Source organism: Balaenoptera acutorostrata, chromosome 4 (assembly GCF_949987535.1).
Source record: "Balaenoptera acutorostrata chromosome 4, mBalAcu1.1, whole genome shotgun sequence".
Classification (NCBI taxonomy): domain Eukaryota; kingdom Metazoa; phylum Chordata; class Mammalia; order Artiodactyla; family Balaenopteridae; genus Balaenoptera; species Balaenoptera acutorostrata.
In genome coordinates, this window is record NC_080067.1 from 3,848,424 (window position 1) to 3,874,309 (window position 25,886).

Below are 25,886 nucleotides of genomic sequence, written 5' to 3' on the forward strand. Positions count from 1 at the left end.
GGGTCTTCAGTTCTTGCGAGGGCTTTCTCTAGTTACGGCAAGTGGGGGCCACTCTTCATCGCGGTGCAGGGACCGCTCTTCATCGCGGTGCGCGGGCCTCTCACTATCGCGGCCCCTCCCGTTGCGGGGCACAGGCTCCAGACGCGCATGCTCAGTAGTTGTGGCGCACGGGCTTAGTTGCTCCGCGGCATGTGGGATCTTCCCAGACCAGGGCTCGAACCCGTGTCCCCTGCATTGGCAGGCAGATTCTCAACCACTGCGCCACCAGGGAAGCCCCATCGTGATTCTTGATGCTTCGGATGTGGACGCTTTTGTAGGCTCTCTCCCCAGTGCTCTGAAATTCGCAGTGGTGTATCATAGGATCAGTCTGTGTTCATCCACGGTGCTGGGCACCTGGTGGGCCCTTTCAATATGAAAATGTGTGTTCTTCAGCTCTGAATTATTTCTCTTCTGTGTTCTCTGTTCTCTCTTTCTGGAACTCCCTTTCAATATGGAAATGTGTGTTCTTCAGCTCTGAATTATTTCTCTTCTGTGTTCTCTGTTCTCTCTTTCTGGAACTCTCTTTTTGGATGCTGGATCTTCTGGACTCGTCCTCTGATTTTTAAAATTTCTCTTCTCCTGTTTGAAATTTCTCAGCATTTTGTTCCACTCTATGGGAATTTTCCTCATCTTTATTTTTCAGCCCTTCTATTGAGTTTTCATTTCTTAGTATCCTGTTATTTCATGGATGCACTATCTTATCTCTTTGAGTATAATATTTGGTAGTTTTTTTGTCTGTTTTCTTTTCTTTGCACAGTCTTTTTCTTTTCAGGTGCTCTTTCCTGATTTTTGGTCTTTTTCTCAGGTATCTGGTAATCCTTGGTCGTCTGCTTGTAATTAAGAATGGAGAACTGAAAAGCTAATTTAAAGCTCTAAGCTTGTGGATAGGGTTCATGACTTTGCTTCATTATAAGGTGACCTGGGTGGGGCATTTGTTGGTTAACCTCAGAGGTTAGCATGTTTAGGATTTCTCCTTTTTCACTGGCCAGATTCCCCAGATTCCCCTGCCTAGAGGATGAAGAGTTGGCCGCCAAAGTTTTGGGAGCGGAGGGAGCACATCACTGAGTTGCCCCTTGTTTTCACTGTGGAACTCATACCCTCTGTCCCACATCTCAGCAGCCTCTGTTTTACCCTTTCTAGAAGTGCAGCCTTAGTCTCCCGCTGGGACAGAGGTGGCGTGGAGTGGCAGAGGAGATGCAGAGTCGTAACGTCACTTGATGTATAGGGTGACAAAATCTCAAAAGGTCTAAGCTTAATGGGAGGAGGAAGGGAACCAGACTGCCTTTTGGTGGACAGAACATCCACCATGACAAAAGTCTTGGTAGTTTTTCCTTTTAAATTTTTTGTAATCGAAGCCCAATAAGTTTATGTCTTCATAGACTACCTCTTGCACTAGTCATTAACATTCAAAGTGTTCATCTTCTCACCTTAATCCCCTTATCCACAAATGGTTGTTGCATACTTGCATTGTACACAGAAGGGTTGTTTCTCTTGAGGAAGTTGTAGGTGAGTTGAAGAGACAAAACCCACCCAAATGGAGCAAAGTAAAATGGATTTTACAAGGCTCATCATTCAGGCGAGCAGGGGAATGAAATTGGGACACCCGTTATGAGCTCACACATTCATTCATTCATTCAGACGTCTACTAAGGACTTTGTACGTATGTAAGTCAATTCGTTAGTCCTCAGAGCTCCAAAGAGAGATTCGCCACAGTCCTCGCTCTCAAGGAGTTTACACTGCAGCTCTGGAGGGGACAGATGTGAAAAGAGTTTAGGGTGAAGTGGTATTACCTGTGCAAGGCACAGTAAGAGCAGGATGGGGGGAAGTGGATAATCCGAAGAAAATCTACGGAGCTGACATATCAGCAGAGCCTGGAAAGGGTGAGGTGTTGACCAGGTGTCTCCTGAGCTGTTGCAGTCGTTCAGGTGGAGGGAGCAAGCCGGGGGCAGTGGAAGCAGGCGGTGGATCGAGCAGATGTGTCAGGTGTAGAGTGGCTGCTTTAGGGCCCCATTCACCCATACTTCCCTTGTTCAAAGAGAACGCTGAAGACTGACCAGGTGGATGGTGATCACGGGACAAAAGCAAGGAGGAGGGACAGCTGGGGGCAGGAAAGATAACAAGTCTTGTTCGTTTGAAGGACTTGGAGGACATTCACACAAAAGTGCACAGTAGGTACTTGGGAATTAAGGCCTGGTGCCTAGACCCAGACTGGACATGTACATCTCCGAGTCCTTGAAACAGACCCTGGAAACAGTGGAAATTGTACAGAGAAAAATCAAACTTACCCAGGTCCTGTCCTTTGCGCTGATGAAAAAGAAAATGGGGCCACTTAGTTGTTGAAGCTACTTTAAAAATCAGCCCTTCGGGCTTCCCTGGTGGCGCAGTGGTTGAGAATCTGCCTGCTAATGTAGGGGACACGGGTTCGAGCCCTGGTCTGGGAAGATCCCACATGCCGCGGAGCAACTACGCCCGTGAGCCACAATTACTGAGCCTGCGCGTCTGGAGCCTGTGCTCCGCAACAAGAGAGGCCGCTACAGTGAGAGGCCCGCGCACCGTGATGAAGAGTGGCCCCCACTTGCCACAACTAGAGAAAGCCCTCGCACAGAAACGAAGACCCAACACAGCCATAAATGAATGAATAAATAAATGAATAAAAAAAAAATCAGCCCTTCATTCTCCAACTGAGATAGTCAGTTCTTTGACTCTTGTAAGTTACTTCTGAAAAATAAGTAATGGTAAATCTCACTGCCAAATTTTTATTTCTTTTATGTCTATGTGGAAGAAGTAATCTTAAAAAGCACTTTGTTCATTTACTGTAACAATTACCTTTCATTTTAAAGAAGCTAGTAAATGAAAATATGATTCTTATGTGTAATAAATAAGGAACCTAGAAAGCTAACTTCTAAAGGACAAGAAAATACTGAACAATTGGTATTGAGTTATCCAAAAGGAGTAAAAGCTTTTTTTTTAATTGAGGCATAACTGACATAACATTGTATTAGTTTCAGGTGAATGACATAATAATTCGATATTTGTATATGTAAAAGTAATTCGTTTTTAACCCCAGGAATGGAGGACTGTGAAACAATGGAAGATGTGTATATGGCTGCAGTGGAAACAGATCGGGGAGTCAAGGAACAGTTACATCTTTACGACACCAGAGGCCTACAGGAAGGCGTGGAGCTGCCAAAGCATTATTTTTCATTTGCTGATGGCTTTGTTCTTGTGTACAGTGTGAATAACCTTGAATCCTTTCAAAGAGTGGAGCTTCTGAAGAAAGAAATTGATAAGTTCAAAGACAAAAAAGAGGTAAGTGGGTATGTTAAAAAATGCCAGCTATGGATTATAACACTATTGAAATTGTAGCATGGGCTTTTGGGCAATTAAAATATTTTAAAAGCATTAAATTGTATTCACAGTATCTGTAATCTTCATGATTTTTTCCCTAGCCCAGGAAATACAGGACTGAGTTCAGCCAGGACCAGCATTTGACTTTCTGCCTTTGCTTGTTCCCATGTGCAACTTGAATTTTAATGACTCCATATTGCATATACTACATAGTTCATTTCATGTTATTTGGGATCACTGTTTCCTAGGGCTTTTTATTGTCTTCTTGGAGAAATAGGATTGTCCTTAGCCTTAAAAAAAAAAAAAGAAAAGAAAAGAAAAGGAGTGGAAAAGATGGAAAAAACTAATAAATAATTAGTGGCTTCTATCCACTTACCATTTGAAAATAAGATTCTTACTATGGTCTGTAAAGTTTTAGATGATCTGGCCCATGTCTGTCCTTTCGCCTTTAGCATTCTGTTCCTCTGTCACTGTACTCCAGGGGTCAACTTTCTGCTTTTCCAGCATGATCATTTTGTTCCCCTGTGAAGTCCTTCTCAGTTGCTCGTTCCCCTGCCTGGAACTCTCTCATCGCAGGTCTTTCTCTGGGTCTTGGCATGGCTGACTCCTCAGGGTTTAGGGAACCATGTCGTGAACCCGTTAACAGCACTGGCTACATGTTCTTAACCTAATTTTTATGTATTTTTTAATGTCATACTTTTAATTTTGAGGTAATTGTAGATTCACATGCAATTTTAAGAAATAATAGAGATCCCTAACTCAGTTTCCCCCAATGCTAATAACACTGTGCAAAACTATAGTAAAATAACACAACCGAGGTACTGACGTTTGTACAGTGAGGGGACCTTTCCAGCACTGCAGGGGCCCCTCGTGGGACCTTTCGTGGCCACACGCATTCCCCTCCCATCTCCTCTCCCTCCTTAACCGTTATCTGTTCTCCATTTCTGTAACCTTGTCATTTCAAGAGTGTTAACGTAGATGGGATTGCAGTTTGTGACCTTCTGGTATCGGCCTTTTTCACTCAGCATAACTCTCTGGTGAGTCACCCAGGTGATTGTGCGTATGAGTCGTGCATTCCTTTCTCTTGCTGGGTGGTTTTCCATGGTGTGTATGTACCAGTTTATTTAACCACTCACCTGTTCACGGACCTCTGGGTTGTTGATATTTTAATTATTTTTATTATTTTGAATACTGACTTACTTTGTGAATAGATAACAACATTCACAAGGTTCAATCTTCAAAAGATATGAAAAGGTGAGTAATGAAGGCTCCTCTCCACCTGTTTCCCATCTTTCCCACCGAGACAGATAAGTGCTGTTATTATTTTGGGGAGTATCCCCCAGATTTCCCTCCCTGCCCCCCTAAAGTTAAAAGTATAGTTCGGTGAACACTCATATACTTGGTACTTGAATCTTGGCTCTGCTTCTCAACTTTTCTGCCTTAGTTTCCTTATCTATAAAATAAGGATAATAATAGTACCTTTCTCATATGGTTATTATGGGGATTTAAGAAGCACAATCAGCAAATGCTTATTTTTAAATTTTTTTACTGAAGTATAGTTGATTTACAATGTTGTGTTAATTACTGCTGTACAGCAAAGTGATTCAGTTATACATGCATATATATTCTTTTTAAAATTCTTTTCCATTTTGGTTTATCACAGGATATTGAATATAGCTCCCTGTGCTATACAGTAGGACCTTGTTGTTTATCCATCCTGTATATACTAGTTTGCATCTGCTAATCCCAACCTCCCACTCCTTCCCTCCCCCACCCCCCCCTCCCCCTTGGCAACCACCAGTCTGTTCTCTCTGCGAGTCTGTTTCTGTTTCATAGATAAATTCATTTGTGTCATATTTTAGATTCCACATGTAAGTGATATGATGTTTGTCTTACTCTGTCTGACTTACTTCACTTAGTATGATAATCTCTAGTTGCATGCATGTTGCTGCAAATGGCATTATTTTGTTTCTTTTTATGGCTGACTAATATTCCATTGTGTATATGTACCATGTCTTCTTTATCCATTCATCTGTTGATGGGCATTTAGGTCGTTTCCAGGTCTTGGCTACTGTGAATAGTGCTGCAGTGAACATTGGGGTGCATGTATTTTTTCGAAATAGAGTTTTCTCCGGATATATACCCAGGAGTGGGATTGCAGGATCATACTGTAGTTCTATTTTTAGTTTTTTAAGGAACCTCCATACTGTTCTCCACAGTGGCTGCATCAATTTACACTCCCACCAACAGTGTAGGAGGGTTCCCTGTTCTCCAGCATTTATTGTGTGTAGACTTTTTGATGATGGCCACTCTGACCGGTGTGAGGTGCTGCCTCACTGTAGTTTTGATAGCAGGTGCTTACTGGGCTGTGTGCCTGGCACTGTTGTAAGTGAGGTGGAGGGAATACAGTAGACAATAGAACAGAGTCCCTGTTGCCTTAAAGCTTCTGTCTGGGGGGCGGGGGAGAGAGGGACAGCGAACAAATACGTATTGTGAGGAGCGATGCAGTGTAGGAAGACAAGTCAAGCGGAGTGGGGAGCGAGGGCACTGCTTTCTGTAGGTGGTGTGGGAAGGCCTGGTGAGGTGACTTCCAGCAGAGATTTGAAGGGTGTGAGGGAAGGGCGCAAGCCGATGTCTAGAGGAGGGACTGCAGGTGGAGGCCCCAGCCGAGCAGGGGCCGGGGCGGGAGCGTGTCGTGCTGGGGAGCAGCTCTGAGGCCAGAGTGGGCGGGGTTGGGGGGGAGGCAGAGCTGAGGGCGACTCGGGCTGGGAGGCAAAGGGATGGCAGGGTCTAGCTTGGGTGGCACTTACTTGTTTTCATGTCTGTTTTAAAAAATTGAAAGGGTGATGGTTGCACATGGTTCAAAAATAAAAATGATGTATAGAGAGGACGCTAGTGAACTTGTTCCCACCCCTGGGTTCAACCGTCTATTTCCTGTACCTCAAGCATGCTGTTTTTATGTTTCACCCCTTTCCTAGTGTGGGGGCGTCCTTCCAGAGTTTCTCTATGTAAATACAAGCAAATAGAAATGTACATTATTTTTTTCTAATTTTTCTCTCTGTTGTACCAAAGGTAGCATATTGTTGTACACCTTGTATTTTTCATGTAATATATCCTGGAGTCCTTTGCATAGCAGGACTCAGATTCCTTTTTTTTTAAACTGATGCATAGTATTCATTGTGTGGCGGTAGATGTACCATACTTATTTAACCAGTCTCAGATTGATGGACACTTGGGTTCTCTCTGGTCATTTGCTATCATGAACTATGCTACAGTGAATAATCTTAGACATTTATTATCTTGTACATTTTAACATAGAGTTGTAAGATCAACCAGCAGAAGTTAGGTTCTTGAGTTAAAGGTAAATATGGTGACAAGTTAGTCCATAGGAATGGTATGAAAATGCCTGTTTCTTCAGTCTTGACAGCAATGTGTGGTTAAAGCTTTGGATTTTGTGACTCTTCTGGGTGAAATGGTATTTTCGTAGTTTCATTTGTCCTTAATGTGAACGAAGTTGAACCTCTTTTGACTTATTTTTATTATTATTATTTTTTTAATATTTATCTGGTTGCACCAAGTCTTAGTTGCTGCAGGCGGGTTCCTTAGTTGCGGCATGCATGTGGGATCTAGTTCCCGGACCAGGGATTGAACCCGGGCCCCCTGCATTGGGAGCACAGAGTCTTATCCACTGCGCCACCAGGGAAATCCCTTCTTTTTTTTTTTTTTTTTTTTAAGAAAACATCTTTATTGGAGTGTAATTGCTTTACAATGGTGTTAGTTTCTGCTTTATAACAAAGTGAATCAGCTATACGTATATGTATATCCCCTCCCTCTTGCGTCTCCCTCCCTCCCACCCTCCCCATCCCACCCCTCTAGGTGGTCACAAAGCACAGAGCTGATCTCCCTGTGCTATGGGGTTGCTTCCCACTAGCTATCTATTTTACATTTGGTAGTGTATATATGTCCATGACACTCTCTCAGGAAGTCCCGTCTTTTGACTTGTTTTAAAATGGTCACTCTGGGACTTCCCTGGTGGTCCAGTGGTTAAGACTCCACACTTCCACTGTAGGGGGCGTATGTTTGATCCCTGGTTGGGGAACTAAGATCCCGCATGCTGTGTGGCCAAAAAAAAAAAAAAAAATCACTCTGTGTTGACTTTCACCTTGAGGGACAAGGTGAGAAGCAGAGTTTAGTTCACATGCTCTCGCTCTAGAGCACTTTTGACATTCACCGACTGGAGAAGTGAGAAGGCAGCAAAGGAGTGTACAAAGTGGCCTTTGAAGTACGAGGAACAACACCAAGAGATAAGGGTGTCCCAGAAGGCAAGTAAAGTCGGCACTTTAAAAAGTAGGAAGTGACCAAGCTATGTCAGATACTAAAGGCAGATCAAAAAAGCCGAGAAGTGGCCAGCTTTAGTAACTTGAGAGATCTCAGCAACGACAGTTTTGGTGAAACAGTGAGACAAAGTCTGATGGACTGGATGTGAGAGAGTTGAGCACAGCAAACGTAGCTCTTTGAAAGAGTTTTGAGTCAAAGGGTAAATATATTGTCCCCTAGAAGGGGAACAGAGACGAGCTGGAGAAGGATGTGTAAGAAGGTTTTGTTTTTCAGATGAGAGAGATGGTTGTTGGTATGCAGTGGGGTGATTCAGCAGAGAGACGCAGGTGAGGGGACCGCCGATGGAGTGACGTCCTTGTCCAGGTGGAGGAGGGTGGGGACATGGGCTTAGAGGACGGTGGGGCTGTTAGACGTGGTGGTGGAAGCACCTGACAGTTCCCTTCTAGTTGCTCCCGTCTTCTTGCCGATGTAGTGTGGACATCAGCTGAGGGTGGGACGGGGAAGGCAGAGGGAACGGTGGAGGTTGGAGGAGGGGGACCAAGGTAGGAGATGCCGTCCGTACAGGGGAAGTGGCGGGAACGTGATGTATCTGCTGGAAGACAGCACCGCGCTGGAGGTCAGTGGTTACGAACTGGGACCAGCCAGCGGGGTTGTGTTTTTCTCCGGCCACGTTCGGTAAATGGTGTTGGCAAAAGGTACAGTTAAGAGTTCAACTTAACCGAGGTGGCGGCGGGGGGCCTACAGTGTGATGATGATGGCGAGGGAGCGAACGAGGAGCAGCTCGGCTGGGGGAGCGCCGAGGGCAGCAGCGGGGCTGAAGGACTGAGACGGAGGCGGTAGTGCCGGGGCTCGTGGGTGCCTGCGGTGCTGTCGGGTTGCTGCAGAGGGGCGCTGGGATGAACCAGGAAGGCAGCGGTCGGAGCGGGATTCCCGCACTGGAGGTCAGAGAGGGGAGCGGTTATCCTGTTCGTGGGAGCGAGTGGCTGCGGTCAGGAGGACAGTTAGGATCTCTGAGGTCAAGGAGCTGAGGGATGAGGTTCCCGGGAGGGTCACCCCCGGGGCTGGTGAAGCCACCACCAGCGTGACGGGAGTAGCGTGTGCGGTGACCAGGGCCAGCGCTGGGGTGAGCAGCGACGGCGGGGAGCGGGGGGCGGGGGGCCGGGGGCGCAGGGCAGCAGCAGCAGCCCTCGGCCTGAGGGCTTTTAGGGAGGTGGCCCTGAGCCTAGGACACCTCACCCGCTGTGCCCTGCGGGTGGCCGGGTGAGGGCGTGCAGCCAGGCCAGAAGGGGAAGGGGACCTTCACCGGGGAGACGGGGTGGTGAGGAGCGCCGGGAGGGCTGGCTCCTGCTGAGACGGAGGAGAGCCCCGGCCTGCCGCCCCGGCCTGCGGACGGACGCATCGGAGCGCGCGTCTCCAAGGCGGGAACGCGGCCGTGGCGCAGAGGCCGCCCTCGGAGCTGCTCCTCCCCGGAGCCCTCCACCTCCCCGGCCTCCTGCTTCAGGTACCTTTACAGGCCCTCTCTCAGCATCTGGAGGTCACGACTCGTCTCCCCTCCCGCGGACCGTGACTGCCCTTCTGGTCGCCGGAAACAGTGCCTGGGGGTAGCGAGCACTCCACTTGGAGAGAAGGATCGATTGCCTTGCATTTAGGGTAAAAGGTTCCTGTTGGGTGGTACGTTCAACACGTATTTAGTGCTTGTGTCAGGCACTTTGCTATGATTAGCAGTAACGTGAACAGAACAATTCCCGTTCTCAAGGAACTCAGGCCCCAGGGCCACAGACCTCTCACGGCTCCAGAAGTTCCGTGGTTGTATCTTCAAGTACGTATCGCAGGTTTCCCAGACAGCAGGTAGAGCTAAACTGAAATGCAGACACACTTCAGTCACCCCGTTATCTGTGCCCTCGATAGTGATTTCCCCAGTCTGTCTTCCAGCCGTAGCGGAGTGGAGTAACTTCAGGTGTTTCGTAGTCAGCAGCCTGTAGAGCATCTGCGCTTTTAAGGAGAGACACTGAGCGAGGAGGGGCGAGGTAATGCCCTTTACCCTTCAGCTCACGCCTGAGGGTCAGCTTGGACGAAGCACTTTGTTAAATGGGACAGTTTGATTCCTCCATTTGGCCTAGGAACCGATGCTGGCAAAGTGTGATCTTTTTACCCGTTTCTTCCAGGTGGCCATTGTCGTGTTAGGAAACAAAACGGACCTTTCTGAGCAGCGACAGGTGGACGCCGAAGTGGCACAGCGGTGGGCCAGGAGCGAGAAGGTGCACCTGTGGGAGGTGACAGTCACAGACCGCAAGACCCTGATCGAGCCCTTCACCCTGCTGGCCCGCAAGCTCTCCCAGCCCCAGAGCAAAGCGAGCTTCCCTCTGCCTGGGAGGAGGAGCAAAGGCAACTCCAGCTCTGAGAACTAAACCCTAGGGTGCACAACTGTCCCTTGAACGGTGACCGCCTCGAGGTGTCTGTGAACTCATGTAAAACAGGCCGTTTCTGTCTGTCTACCTTTGGTCCTTAGGAAGCCCCTAGGGAAGTAATCTAATGCACTTTCAGTTATAATTCAGTTACTGCTGCCTGACATGAAGTAATAATATATTTGCATTCTCCTTGTTTCAGACTTGTCCTTAAAATTAGCACCTTTGTTATCTATATTATGTTGCATTTGTCAAAAAAATAAAATAAAATTTGGGTGGTATGCACATGTACCTGTGAGTAGCTCCCCTCACCTTTAACCCGTTTCAGAAGCTGTCATTCTGTGTAACTTTATGCAAACTTATTTGCTCAAATGTTAATTTTGTTTTTGCAAAGTTCACTCATCTAATGTCTAGGATTACGAAATGACGTTTTTTGTGTGTCCAAATTGGATCACAAACAGTAAACAATTTGGGTACTAAGTTAAGCTAAATTTTATCTGGTAGAGATCCTGCTAAACCTATGATTTAGCTTTGTTCACATTACGTTGAGCATGAATTGAGTAGGTGGTGTAAATATGTTCCAGCTGGTTCTTCCTTCTGTAGGAAACTGCTGAACACTTAAGGACAGTGACGCTTCCGTTTCCCACAAGGCATACCGTACCTTCTGGAGTAGTCTTCAAGTTAGTTAGGTATCTGAGTCTGTGCTATGGTTCTCTGACGATTTTGGCACGATCTGAGTAACACGGCTGACTGTATTGAGCAAGCTGACAATATTGTAACTAACTGTAAAGTCGGGAGCAAGCTACTTTGTGGTTTTGACCGGGAAAGCAGTGAACTATTAGTTTTCAATATAAAGTATGAGACAAGCTGTCCAGCAAAGAAATGTTTGTTAAAAAGTCTAGTAAATAGTAGTATCTTGAATACTTTTAAGGTGCAGTTCAGTGAATTCAAACTCACTTGGTGGGACTTCCCTGGTGGTTAAGAATCCGCCTGCCAATGCAGGGGACACGGGTTCGAGCCCTGGTCCGGGAAGATCCCACATGCTGCGGAGCAACTAAGCCCGTGCGCCACAGCTACTGAGCCTGCGCTCAAGAGCCCATGGGCCACAACTACTGAGCCCGTGAGCCACAACTACTGAAGCCCGCGTGCCTAGAGCCCGTGCTCCGCAACAAGAGAAGCCACCTCAAAGAGAAGCCACCTCAATGAGAAGCCCACGCACCGCAACGGAGAGTAGCCCCCGCTCGGCACAGCTAGAGAAAGCCCGCGCACAGCAACAAAGACCCAGTGCGGCCCCCCTCCCACAAAAAAACAATGTAAACTCAATTGGCTCAGTTCAGTGAGTGCAAGCCAAGAACTACTGTATATAAAGATAGAAAACTTACTTATATGGTGGCCGCACTAGCCGATTTAGAATTATTTAAAATTTCTCATCGTGTTTTTTTGGGTAAAACAATTGTCACTCAGATATGGTCAGGTCATTTCCTGCCTTCTCTCCGGGTGTTGAGCTTCTAGCTTTTGTTTTTTGTTTTTTTTACATAGATGGATAAATACTTCTACAGTTATTTTAAAATAATATAATAGATCCTGCAGTTTGCTTGTCTGCTGAATGCAGCTTAGATCCGTTAGTACACAGAGTGACCGTGTTCTCTTTAAGTGCGTCATGAGCGTGCAGGCACCTCCGCCCTGGGCCCTGGATGAGCTTCTCTGCAGCAGGTGTGTGCGCCTAGGTCCTGCCAGACTCCCTCCACTGTGGCGGGGGTGTTTCCCCACGAGAGCCCACTTCTCACGCACGCACTTACCACCACAGCGCCTCCAGGTTGGAAAATGCTTTGACGAAGATACAGCAGAACTCTGCCTTTGGAAGATCATGAGTTAGATTACCTAACCTTCTCTAAGGCACCTATCCTGGAAGGCTGTTGGATAGATCCAGAGTAACGTACCAATCCTAACACACGTGCTGGGTAGACAACACCAGCGCGTTCAGTCTGCATTACCTCTAGGCTCTTTGAGTAGCAAAGATCTATCAAGAAGAAAGAAACTACAAAAAAGGCAAAAGGAAGTAAATGAATACAGCAGCGTTAGGTGGTGGTTTTAATATTGTTTATTAGCACAGTAACAAATGCAGACTTAGGTAGTCCACAACATAGAACCAATCCACTGAGCAACTCCTATTCCACACCTTACAGTTAACAGCTTAAGGTATTTTACTACAGGTTTTCACAAGTCCTGATTCAAACCTCTATCTTTTCACAATAAAGTAGACTGGCATATAAAATAAAATACATAACTACTCATATTTCCTATATGGTGTCTTACAGCCATGTGTCCATTTTATATGTATGAGATGACAGTCTCTAAAAGCTGTTAAATATCACTGTTCCCCTCCAAGAAGGGGAAACAAATTCCAATTTTTTAAAACAAAAAACTGTGTAGTCTTGGAAGGACTTTACATAAATGGCCATGTGTGTAACCTGTACAAATTCAGCTGTTTCAGATTTACAGACTACAAGCAACTGAACCCAAACGTCTATTCTTCTCTGTACTGCATTTCAGCTCATACTGCAGAGCTAATGACAGTTTTAAAAGTTGCTATTACCAATTCTGTCTACTGTAGCAAGATACCTTAAGTTACAACAAAATCTTAGGAAATAAGACTGAATAATATCTGTTATAGAAATACCCTACTCTTCACCAACGCCCACCCTCCCCCACCCCTTCAAAATCATAAGCAGCTCTCTCTGTGACAGACAAAGAATGTAGAGAATTGTGACAACCCAATTTATGTAGCGTATCTCTTGGTCCACTGTCTGGCCATTCTGTCATGTTCTGCTCTGTTGGTCATATACTGAGTGGCAATACTTCCCACCAAGGGGTCGGCTGGAAGAAAAGAATGTACGTTACTTCGAAGAAGGGAAAAGAACATTTTTAAGTTTCAGCAGATAAGCTAGTGACAGCTTGCGAGGAAATGGACAGAGTGGCTGTGATCAAACCACTCCACCATTTGGGATACTTTTCCTCCCGGACTTTAAAAACAGCATGGATGCAGGGGGGTCCTGATCCAGATAGAACGGTCCCGCCCCGCCTCCTTAGTTCATTCCATCTCTCCCCCAACAACCACCCCCCACTGGAAGGGTCTTGCTCCTGCGTGTCAGGGTACGGAACGCGCAAGGCCCTGGACTGCCGTGAACACCCAGCTGTGTTCACAGGACCTTCTGCTACTGCAAGCGAACGCTATTTACCTCTCTACACTGTTGACCCGCAAGACCCGAAGTTGCCAGGTCAAAACCTGTACTTCCGATTAAGTACAGTGTTTCTCTGAAACCTAAATAAAATCTTTAGTAATTAAATTTCTATTTCTTTATCTAGAAAAAAAGTTTTTAATTAAGAGGAAATTAAGGCCCAGACGAAACCACAGTCTGGTGTCACTAAGTGTACAGCTGGGAAACAACGCCACGTCAGTAAGCAGTTGTGGGCAGGTGCTGAGCAGACCCGCAGGCAGAGGGCGGGCGACTCAACATTCACAAGTGTGCGTGCCGTTTCTGTATGGGAAACACGCAAAAGGGGAAAAAAAGGGAAGAGAAGGAAGATGTAAAAACCTAAGGCAATCTTTTTTAAGTCTTCAGTTTATAACACCTTGTTGCTAGAACACGTCAAGTAATGGTGAAGTCGCTGCATTTTTCACCTAGTAGATTGAACTCTTGATGAGAACTTTCTTTGAAAAGCAATGAGTTTTTGTCCCTTGAAAGCCCGTACAAAAATAAAATCTGAACTTTATCTTTAGAAAATCTTAGTTTAAGTGGAAAATAACCATTTTCCAGGTGAGGAGGAATAAAACAAGGTAAAGAATTATTAACCTTACCAGGATTACAGTCTGTAAGAAGTGAGCAGATGGAAAGAAGGACTTTAGAAATGGTTAGTGCTGGACTCCAGTTATCTTTCAATATGTCCAAGCAAATAACTCCTTGACTGTTAATATTACAGTGATAGATTCTTGTCCGAAACGTAACCTAAAAAACAAGACAGTGTTAAACGAAATCTGAACAGCAAACGATGAAACTTTTTACTAAATTGCCTTTTCAATAAAATGGTCCTAATTAAAACTTTTAAAGAAACAGACATTTGGTTTTCTTAAAAAGTGAACTGTTTTTAAAACAGTTTAACTAAGGCTGATAAGAGATAGGGTAAGAGACTATTTCACGAAATTGAGATTAGAAAGTGCTCACTGATACAATCTCAGGGATTTTCAATTTCATTGAAAAAGTAATATGCATCAACAAAAAGCAAGGTAACCTCAATATTTTTTTTTTAAATTGAAGTATAGTTGATTTACAATGTTGTGCTGATCTCTGCACAGCAAAGTGACTCAGTTATACATATATACGTTCTTTTTTTAATAGTCTTTTCCATTATGGTTTATCCCAGGAGATCGGATATAGTTCCCTGTATCGTTCTTGAATTCATCTTTTTTAGCAGTTTTAATGTATTAAGTATTTTCCAAACGTTTCCAAGTTTGAACAGCTAGTTGTTTGCTGACCTCTTGTGTTAGCTGGTAGTACTACATGACCTCAAAGCAAGCTTTAGAATCTCATTCAAACACCACAGTGGGTACATAAAGACAAAGTGCTTAGCAAACAATGATCACACACCTAAAAGGCTGAAAAATATATTTGAAGATGAGGTCTGTTTCTGCTTTTTCTGACCTTTATATCAGATCTTGCAGATAGTCGTGCCTACCTAAATCACAGAATTCACTTTAAACAGAATCTCCACAGGTGAGGAGCCAGAAGTGGGTTAAGGACCACCGCAGCAGACGAGTCAACATCAGCCCCACGAACCTGGGTTATTTTGTCTGGTCTCCTACTTTTTATTTGTGAAATACACTGAATCACTCCAGAGTGAAAAAACCCTACAACTTTACCACTTTTTTTTTTTTTTTTTTTTAAAGTGACAGACTTGCAGTCACCTCTTGGGCTGCAGTTGTACCTTTTTCCCTAGCAGTCCACCCCATCCCCAAGAAGAGGTTTTCCTTCCGACTGGGCGAATGAGAATCACAGCTGAGTGTTACAGGAGACGGTGACTGAGCAACCCCTGCCCATCCTAGACGAGAAAGCCCAAGCTTGGGGTCAGGATCTGAACAAGACCAGAAGACGACAAGGAGCGGAATCCAAGGCTTGGTTTGGTAGGACATTCTCTAATTGTTTCAGTGCGTGGATATTTTGACACCATTTTTATCCGTTCAGAAACTTTTTCTGTCGAGTGGGAAATAGGGGATGATTTATAGGCTGCTGACGATGCTCCTATAAATATCAGCAGGATTTTAAGCCCCATCAGAACAAAGCACTTACTCTTAGAAATGGTCTTTGCCAAAAGAGGCAAAGTCAACCCAAAGAAGTGTTTTGTGTATGTTCAAGTGTACTTAGAGATTTGTCAAGATAGAAGAGAAATCTATTTTTTGCGATTAAAAACTCAATTTTAAAAGCCTGAATAATCTTCCACGGGAGTATGTAAACTTTAGCGTAAATCAGGGGGACTTTCTTACCTTTGGAGGCTTGAAGGGATATTCCGGTGTGAAAGTGATGTCAAGGAAGAATACGCCACCCTCATACACGGACCCTGGAGGCCCAAGGATGGTTGACCTCCATTCATAGATGTTGTCGCCTTTGGGACCAGCGCTGTGAAATAACACACCAGACGGTGAGTAGAGGGCGGGACATCCCCATTTTTACAGTGTGTCCCCACGAGGGGGAAAGGTCGCCTCTCCTTCCTTTTCGTTCAGTGTGTGGATTCTCTCCACAGAACGCAGGTATCTTGCAGACACGCCTCTGATGCAGGCCTCCAACAAGCCTTAGGTCACGTATACGGTAAAAAGGGACGCTGAAACCAGTCTATGCCCGCTTAGCTGTGAAGAAGCAAGAAACCCCTCACTTCTCAAACCCTCTCCTTGACACATCATAAGAAAATGTAAACGATACTTTACAAAAAGAGAAACACCTCTCAGCACACCAGAGTTCATTAAATTAGTGACAAAGTTTTGCTCATGGCTACATCATCTTCGAGGACCATCTTAAGCAGCAAAGCTTCATTTCTGACCCTGTGACTGGGGCTCTCCCTCCTTGTTCTTGTTTCTCCATAATCTTACCCTGAAAGGAGTCCAAAGGATTGCAGTTCTCTTTACAGCAGAAACCATGCTGGGTGGGGGAGGCGGAGGAGGACGAAGATACGCGGTTACCAGTCATTCAGTTTTCACTGCTGCACACATCGGATTCCACAATCAGGTCCTCTCTCTCTCTACACATTAAGCCACCCGCACCTGTGAGGTCGGCGCTCCTCACGCGGAGTGACCCCATAGCGCCCTGCTGCGCGGCGCTGTGTCGGCTCACAGTGTGCTCTGTACTCGAGCACATGAACAAACAAAAACACAAGCAAGACCTCCGAAGGCTAGCTAACACATCTGCCCACACAAGTAAGCGTTAAGGCTCCGCTACCGAGAGAGCAGACCGCAAGTCTGTGCGACGGTCTCGGTGCCGATGCAGACAGACCTGCCTGCAGCGCGGGGTAACGGGTAACGGGTAAGGGGTAACGGGTAAGGGTAACGGGTAAGGGGTAACGGGTAAGGGTAACGGGTAAGGGGTAAGGGTAACGGGTAACGGCGCGGACGGCTCCGCTGACACGGCTTCACTTGAGACGCTCAAGCCTAACTATCAACAGCCGCTTCAAGGACAGCAGTGTGTGTTGGCCGAACCACAAAAGGTCTTTGCTTGGAGAGGCTTGTAGATCCCAGTGGATACACAGAATAACTTCTACAGAGCAGGCAAAGCTCTTTTCAACAAACGTATGGTGTGAACTGGATTCACTCCCCCCCGACACTCACGGGCGGCCCACGCCCGACGCAGATGCTAAATGCCAAGGTTCCCTAACGCACAAGACAAGAACTGCTTGTCTTCAACATGCCCGCTGCTAACTGGTTAGAGATGGGGTTCAAGTCCTTCTAAGAGGAAGACGAGGTGAAGAGGAAGGGAGAGGAAAAAAAAAAAGGAAAAGAGAAAACCTACCTGTGGCCCTATACTTTCCCCAAACCCACCAGAGACTTTTCTCTTTCAACCTGAAATTTGGAGAGGGACAAACGACAGCAACACAGGTGAGGGGCATGAGCTTGTAAAAGAGAACCAGAAGGAAACAAGTCGGGGGAAACATGGTGTGGCAGAAAAGGAGGGAGAAGACGCGGACAAAGGATAGGGGCCAACGGGGAGGGTGAGGGCCCAAACTGGTCAAGAGGTAGAAAGCGTTCAGACGCTCACGGAGCACTTACTGGCTGTGTGACCTCGAGCGACTTACTCAGCTTAGAGCACCCACCTCACGGCAATGTTCCGAGAACTAAAATACTGATACTGTGGGGGTGGGGGGGGGCATGACTATCTCTGCAGAGCGACAGGCCCACAGTCATCTCCCGTTAAATGGCAGCCATCACCCCCGTTTCCAATTATCTGATTATTCCCACTGGCTCAAATACTGTGGTCCCTGAGTATCTCCTTGTGATGGGTATTCCCAACAACTATTAAAAACCTGTTTTACACTGGACAGATATGGGAAGAGAACTCGTTTAATTAACCCTGTCTCTAATATTAAGTCACACGTATATATGCAGACACCAATCTTCGAGTTTAAAAAAAAAAAAAGACGACTTCCGATTCTGCATAGCATCTGACCACAGTTCTCACAAGGTGCGAGGTAGGGGGTGCTCTTAACCCGCCCCCTCCCTCTAAAAACATGCAGTAACCCCTCCAAGTGAAAGGATACAACTCTGGTTGCTGCTGCTTCACAGCCTGAGATTAGAACTGGTCCTTGGGCATCTGAAGTTTGCTGACCTGCTTATATGTTTGCATCCAGCATATGTACTTGAACAGAAAGTCTACAAACCATGGCTGATGCAGCTATGATACCTGATGACCAGACTGGAGTTAACTGACAAGTGGACTAAGCAGACGAAGACGAGACTGACACAGAGGCTGCGGATAAGAAGACAAACTATTCTCTCTTATCCAACTGCGTAAGGACTCACGGTATCTAAGACTTAAAGGCAAGAGGCTATCGTGTACTGTAAACCCCTCTTCCTACAGAGGAGGAGCCAAGGCCAAGGGCAGAAGCTGGGCCATCCAAACACCAGCGCATCGGCAGCCATACTCTTTTCCTCAGTCAGCCTGGTGATGCTAAGGGACCCAGAAAAAAACAACAGTAAAGTCAGTCCAACCCCGGCGGGGACATGTTCGCATAGGCCCAATTCTGCTGGCCCCTTAGCACAGAAAATAGATAAAGGAAGAACAAAGGTCTAACAACATGCCACTACAAGCAGATTTTATGACTGTACAGAAATTTCATCATCAAAATAATCTATGGAACTTTAAAAATTACAGATTCCTGACCTTTAAGCCCAGGCCTCCTGAGCTTAGACCTGAGAATCTATGTATTTAAAAAAGCTCCTCTGGGGACCTTTGAGCAGGTGGTCTGCATTTGGGACCCCCTTGTACAGGTTACTGGGAGTAGGACAACCAGTTGAGAACGCAAGCTTTAACATTTCCGCTTGTCACCTGTGATACAGCTAGAAATCCAAATCAAGATCGCTACTTGTTTGTAATCAGCTTTCAGTTCGGGTGTGAACCTTTCTGAAAGTTCAGAAAAAAGTATGGAGAAAGAGTTCAAGAATCAAGTACACAACACAAGCTTCAAAAAAGTGGAGAATGAAGGTGGGTTACAGTAAGAAAAATAATGAGTGAAATAATATCAAATGTAGTTGAAATGCTAAAGCTTTGGAAAAGACTCAACAGCATAGATCCCTAACCTGTGGGTCCTCAACCAGGAGGCTTGGGAGTTACTGTGAGGGGTCTGAGAACCCACTGGAAAGACCAAGCAACGCTGCCTGAATAAAAACTTCAGCTATTCATTCTAAGGCTGTTATTGGATGAATTCACGTAGCTTTTTGTCTTATGCATTTTCTGAATCACAGAACAAAACAAAAATTATGATATGGGGCCTGAAAAACTTTTGCTTTTTTTTCTTCCTTCCAATACTCACTGGAAAAGTTAGGCTCGACTTGTCCAGAAGGTGGGTAGACAGACCCATGGCAAGGGGTGGGGGGCACGGGAGGGGGTGAGGGCAGAAGTCTCCGGCTCTCAGAAGGCCACTGTCAAGGAGAGTCTACGTGAGGCTGTTCAGGGGAAGTGTGTCCAAGCACCCCACCCCTTTCTCCATAAAGTGACCAGCTGGACTCCCTCAGGTCAGCATACGCCTCCACCTGCCTTCCGTCCCCCTCCCTGTAACACAAAATACTTCTGGTTTCACAATAAGAAACGTAACTCCAATTTTAAATACCGGTGAAGTATTCTCATCAGTCTAAGTGATTAGAAGGGATGGAAACTTCTGAACTGGGAGATGGGGGGACTGAATTTAAGGCATTAAGGAAAGATGGGAACAACAACAAAAAATACACATCCCTGTTTGGAGACAGTGAAACCCAACTGTGATTACAATCTCCGCAGGCAGCTGAGACTGAGAAGGGAAAACGAGCCCATGCCTTCGCCTTCCAGATTCTGTTAACCAGGGACGTAACGTTTATCTGTAACACAAACACTCTTCAAAAGAATTCCCTGGTGGTCCAGTGGTTAGGACCCCCCGCTTTCACTGCCGAGGGTCGGGGTTCAATCCCTGGTCGTGAAACGGCCAAGAAAAAAAAAAAGTGTAACACACAGAACTCTTATACAAGGCAAAAAGAAATAACTGTGCCCTTAATTCTGTTTTTTCCCTTCTGGTCAAAATAAATACAGCCGCAGTAAACATTTTAAGAAAAATGACAGTAACTTCTACTTTTGACACAGTATTTTCTTATTTCTGTAGTGGTTTCTGACGCCCTACGGACCCACCAACAGCGGGAGCGGGGGTCGTATGAAGCCCGCCGGCTGGCAGGCACTCACCGTGCTCCAGGCCTCTCGCCTCCCAGGGCCTCCCCGCGTGAGCGCTGGGAAGGGCCGCTACACGCTGCAGCTCTCCTGTCTCCCACGTACTCTCTGGGGAGCTACACGAAGCACAGAGCTGCCGACGGGTGTAACTAACGCTTAGCACATATGGTCCTAAATAGAATCTGGACAGTATAAAAAGTAATTAATACAAGTCATTTAAGGTATCATCCAAAGAAAATTAATAAAACCAACTCTTAAAAACTCTCATTAGAGCAGTCTACTACTGGAATCTAATGTGCCCTCTGAACTGACTTCTCCAAGAAAACCGCATAAGCCAACGTTTAAGCTTCATTTTGTTTTGTCTTAAAACCATGCTTTTCTCGGTCCTCCCCCATTCCCATCCTCAATATTAGTTTATTAAAAGACTTTCCTTCCATGTCAACAGTTACAAACCAAAATTACACTTCAGTTTTCAAAAGGTATCACCGATTTCTTATAAAGAATATCCTGAAAGCAAGGCAAAAATTATAATTGATTTTAAAAAATGGTATTTCTACCTGATCAATTTTTAAAATTGTTATTGGGAGCGATGACCCTTGCTTACAAACATAGAAAACCCTAACTCAGATGTTCTTTTAGGCATAATCCTGAAAGATGACTTAGTTATCTAGTCTCACACCCCAGAAAAAAGTGAGGGATGAGAGGTCAGGAGACAGAAAAATAAGAAACGTGCCGCAGGCGAGCATCTGGACGGCAGCAGCAGGCCGTGAACGCGTGCCGGCGTACCCCGAGAAAGGGGAGAGGCTCAGAATCAGCTGGTTAGCAGCTCGGTTCTTCCCACCTAAAAATCCATGCTATTATCCCGCAGTACAATGAGCGACGTTTTCATAAGAATAAAGAACTGGCGCTTGGAGTAAACGATCGTCCCCAGGAAACGGGATGCAGCAGAGGCTGCGGACTGGCTTGTCCATGTGTCTTTCCTCCTCTTCTTTGTAGGAGCGACATGATAAAGCAAAACTAGTTGCTTACGTAAAGTGCATCACTCACGTCACAAAATCCCCCACATGCCCCCATTTCAGCAGCAGCCTTAGCGCAGTGGTTCTCCATTGGGGGTGAGGCTGCCTCCGGGGCAGGTTTGGATGTCACAACTAGGACGGGGCGCGGGGGGCGCTACTGGCGCCTTGTGGGTAGACGCTAGATGCTGCTCAACATCCTACGATGCCCCGAGAGCCCCCGCACTACAGGATTCTCTTGGCCAAAATGTCAACAGCGGCAAGGCTGAGAACCCTGCCTTAGGGAGGACATGCCCTCAGTCAGACAGGAGAGAGGAGAGCTTCAGCGTGAACCGCTGAGTCCCTGCGGTCAGACTCCCGCGCCCACCCTCTGCTCTCTGTCCCACCACCGCTCAGCACCTGGCACAGGAAAACATTCAATACACACGGCTGTCACCACTCTAAGTTAGATTTGCGGGACTTCCCTGGTGGTTAGGATTCAGCGTTTTCACTGCCGTGGCCCGGGTCCCATCCCTGGTCGGGGGAACTGAGACCCCAGAAGGCAAAGGCAGGCACTGCCCAGCCAAAACCAAACCAATCCAAACCAAAAAAAGTTACATTTGCACGTGTTCTAGTGTTCTATAGACCCTTGCTACTCAAAATGTGGTCCCTGAACAAAGCAACACCAGCATCCCCTGGGTGTCTGTTAGAAATGCAGACTCTCAGACTCCGCCCCAGACCTAAGGCATCAGAATTTGCATTTTAACAAAGTCTCCAGATGCTGCCTAAGCGCATTAAAGCTTGAGAAGCCAGCTATGGAGAAACTAAGTGGCAATGAATACCAACTCTACTTTCCAATCTTCTAGACTTAGGTGACCATTTATTTGTATTATCTAGCTCTCTCCTTCTCTGTCTGTAATTCTCTGCAGTAGAAACAAGTATTAACCCTGGTGATGCCTTGCTCTGTTAAGACTGTAAAATCAATACCATACACAGAACTTAGAAAATGCTTATAGGAAGAGATCCACAATCAAATCTACGCTCCCTACAACAAAGCATACTACTCAAAATCCATTCTTAACTTACTCTCCTTTTCCTAAGAAATTCAAGAAGAATATGGTAAAATAGCATGAATCTATTTTATCAGTTTACCAGAGGGAATCCTCATCTCCCACAACTACCTCCCAACAGACAGACGCTCTAGGGAATGAAAGCTGCCTTCTCCGTGAGATCTGCTTAACACGCCCAGAGGAGTTTTATAAACACAAAACCAAAAGCTGTGCTGTCCTGGGCATCCCTTCGTAAAACAGTAACCGCGTAACCTAGAAGTGAGAGGCAGAAGGAACGTGAAAGATGAGCAAATCTCGCTAGTGACCAGCAGGCTGGTGACGTGGCCAGGTCAGGGCTATGAAACGCTGGGGCGCTGCTGGGCCGCTGCCCTGGGCATCCTTCCTGGCAGCTCTGCGAGGCCTCCTCACACAAGCACGAGGCAGGGCTGCTTCGCACACACCGTTCTGGCTTCTGCCCCTCATAAAGAACTTTCAGGCCAAGGGCCAACCTCAAGCACTCCCCAGAAGAGCTGGTGCCCACGTAAGAACTCACATCAGTGCTATCCTGCGTGTCTAGGCAGTTACTCCGGAACAGAGTGGGTCCAAATAGGGGGTACATTTTCCTACATATGGGAGGGAAACGAACTCAAACTCAGGATCGAGAACAACACGACCCATGTCCACCAGGAAGCCTTGCCACAAAGCCCCCAAACTCGTGTTCTCAGAAGAGAACAGATTTGTCTGTGGATTATTTACACAGACTGCTACAGCTATGTGGGTGCACAATCTCTCTTACATCAGATTGTCAGTCTCTAGAGAGTAGTAATTTCCCACACATACTACAGGTTTGTAGGCCTGATAGTGATTAACAGTGTTTAATTAGCTAGTTAAAATATGCACCACTGTTTAGGATTATATGACGACGTTTCCAAATTAGGTGAAATAACAAAACACCACGAAAGCTCAATCCTGCCCAGCTAGCCATTCAATTATAGTTTTATCTTACACAACTGCTTTAGAAAAAAGCAACAAGTCCTTCTGGAAATTCACATTCCAATACTGAAAAAAAATCAGATGCACATAAAGACACAATTTTTAATAATTAAAACTAGTTTCAAGATAATTTGAAAGAGCCTCCCTTAGGGATAGTGAAAGAATTGCAGACCTAAAAAACCATGGCCCTCAGGGGTTCCTTACTGCCAACGAGGGACGCCTGAGTAATGAGAGTTTTTAGTTAACTGAGCCAAGAATCGTGCTTTAACTTCTGAACTATTGGGTATAGAGTGCGGGGTAGGTAGCGAGCAAGTGAAATGACAAACTAGTGCAAACCAAGTCAAGGGACTAAAAACATCAGACTGGGGAGGGGGGGAGAACGACACATAGGAAAGACTGCAGAGAATTAAAAGATCAGCACGCCCGGTGTCTCCAAAGCCATGTTCCCATACAATGTTAAACAGGCAGCTATTCAGGATTGAGGTGGATCGGCCAATAGCTCTTTTCTGCAGGGGCCACACAAGCCTGACTTAGAACCATTCTAATTTGTTTTTTTTCCCCAGAGAAGTAAGAGAAATGGTCAGAGCAGGTCAAGTTCTAAGGCTGTTACTCCTGTATTGCCACTGGAAGAAGTCTTAGAGTCACATGGCTGAGTCCTGAGTTTTCAGGTGCAGTGTTTACATCAGCACATATTGATGTAAAACTGCGAAGTGAGTACCGCTGACCCTTGAACAACACGAGCTTTAACTGTGAGGGTCCACTTATGTGTGTATTTTTTTCCGGCAATATATTAAAAAAATCTGGGGGGATTTGCGACAATTTGAAAAAACTCGCAGCCGAACTGCATAGCCTAGAAATATCGAAAAAATTAAGGAAAAGTTAGGTATGTCACGAAGGCATAAAATAAATGTAGATACACATACAACATACAAAATATGTGTTGATGGATGTTGATGTTACTGGTAAGGCTTCCAGTCACCAGCAGGCTATTAGTAGTTGAGTTTCGGGGGGAGTCAAACGTTATACTCAGGCCCCCCAACCACTGCGTTGTTCAGGGGGCAACTGTAAACAGAAATCGGTTATTAGCCTGGCTCTTACAGTCATCAGTCCACAGGGTCTACTAAGCACAATCAGCTCGCCTGCGGGGGTGGCAACTGTATTGTGGGTAAATGAGAGGCAGCTGGGGAAAGAGCGCCTCTCGTTTAGACTTTTGGGGGGATAGGCACACTTGTTAACACCTGTACCCTCCACACTTCAGTGCCGACCCTCAAAAGCAACAGTGCCACAAGGCAAAGCTATCTAAAGGACACCAAAATGCTCAACAGAGAACTTACCAGGTCCTACTCAAGTCCAAGAAAAGACCCTAGAACACATCAAGGTCTCCCATCCACTCACACTCACCTTCTGTGCAGGCTGCACTCTGCGGTGCTGGCCACCCCCGACTGCAGGTGGGCAAGCAGGGGACAGCCGCGCAGTGGGAAACGTGGGCAGTGACGTAAGTGCACGTGCTCACGAGACGGGGCTCACCATCCACCACAGACACACTTGCCTGAATATCCTGCTGCAGGGGACTTTTTGGGTCGCTTATTACGTGGTGTGAATTCTTTTTTTTTTTTTTTTTTTTTTTGAAGAATTCATTACTTGCAAGTGTTACATGTACTTTTTTTTTTTTTTTAAATTTATTTTATTTATTTATTTATTTTTGGCTGTGCTGGGTCTTCGGTTCGTGCGAGGGCTTTCTCTAGTTGCGGCAAGTGGGGGCCACTCTTCATCGCGGTGCGGGGACCGCTCTTCATCGCGGTGCGCGGGCCTCTTATTATCGTGGCCCCTTCCGTTGCGGGGCACAGGCTCCAGACGCGCAGGCTCAGCAGCTGTGGCTCACGGGCCCAGCTGCTCCGTGGCATGTGGGATCTTCCCAGACCAGGGCTCGAACCCGTGTCTCCTGCATTAGCAGGCAGATTCTCAACCACTGCGCCACCAGGGAAGCCCCACGTGGTGTGAATTCTTTAATTATTTTATTGTCTGATGAAGCTTTCATTTAATAATAATTTTAAATTTTTACTGTCCTTTAAAGTGTTCCACTTCGGACGTTACGTGGCTAATCAACGTATGAGGGGATCCCAGACCACACTCCTGCACTGCCCATCAGTCTGGGGCAGCCTCCCCCGCGGTCTCCTACTTCCAGCAATCCTGCCGCTGGGTCTTCACCCTCAACCTGCACCCTCTTTCCGGGACTTTGAGTAAAACACCCCAAGCAGGTGCTCCCCATCCTAGGTCCAGCCCTGCCTCTTCCCTCAGCACGGAACCCAGGTGGGTTTGGAGGATAAAAACGCCTTCAGCTCAAGCTGGCGTTGACATCATCAGGCAAAAGACCAGATCGGCAGTTTCCCCGAGACCCCTTCAACAGGCCCACAGGGCACGACTACTTTCCTAATTCTAACACATGATTGGCCTTTTCTTCCTTTCCATCTCTCCCATTTGCACCGTGAAGTTTTCCTGAGACTACACGAGGGGTGATATGGGGACAGTCTGAATGCAGAAGCAGATAGGGTAATCCAGCTGTTTTCTCAAGTCAGACATTAAAGCAATTTGCAAATATGTAAAACAGCGTCACTCTTCTAGGTTTTTTTAGATTTGGAAAATAGAGTTATATGTGAACCTGTCTTTTATGATTTTTAAATGAACTATTAATATTTTTAATGTTTCAGCTATAATTTTGAATGCAGTAAAAATCCGTAATTATTAACCACATAAACAAGAGCTTTGTTGTTG

At 46.0% G+C, this 25,886-nt stretch overlaps 2 protein-coding genes across 8 annotated transcripts in view; one reads left to right on the forward strand and one right to left on the reverse strand.

Moving 5' to 3' along the window:
- NKIRAS1 (NFKB inhibitor interacting Ras like 1) overlaps positions 1–10,421 on the forward strand; it is a 63,957-nt gene extending 53,536 nt beyond the window's left edge. For all 7 annotated transcript variants that reach the window (XM_007173869.3, XM_007173867.3, XM_057545027.1 and 4 more), the window contains 2 exons: positions 3,107–3,348; positions 9,891–10,421. In XM_007173869.3, coding sequence (XP_007173931.1) covers positions 3,107–3,348; positions 9,891–10,133 — 485 coding nt within the window. In that variant the 3' untranslated portion in view covers positions 10,134–10,421. The remainder of the gene's footprint in view (positions 1–3,106; positions 3,349–9,890) is intronic.
- Positions 10,422–12,213: 1,792 nt separating this feature from the next.
- Positions 12,214–25,886, reverse strand: part of UBE2E1 (ubiquitin conjugating enzyme E2 E1) — a 76,393-nt gene continuing 62,720 nt past the window's right edge. Inside the window, exons 4-6 of the mRNA XM_057545031.1 lie at positions 15,670–15,802; positions 13,990–14,137; positions 12,214–13,007 (exon numbers count right to left, since the gene is read on the reverse strand). Of these exons, the coding sequence (XP_057401014.1) occupies positions 12,910–13,007; positions 13,990–14,137; positions 15,670–15,802 (379 nt within the window). The 3' untranslated portion in view covers positions 12,214–12,909. The remainder of the gene's footprint in view (positions 13,008–13,989; positions 14,138–15,669; positions 15,803–25,886) is intronic.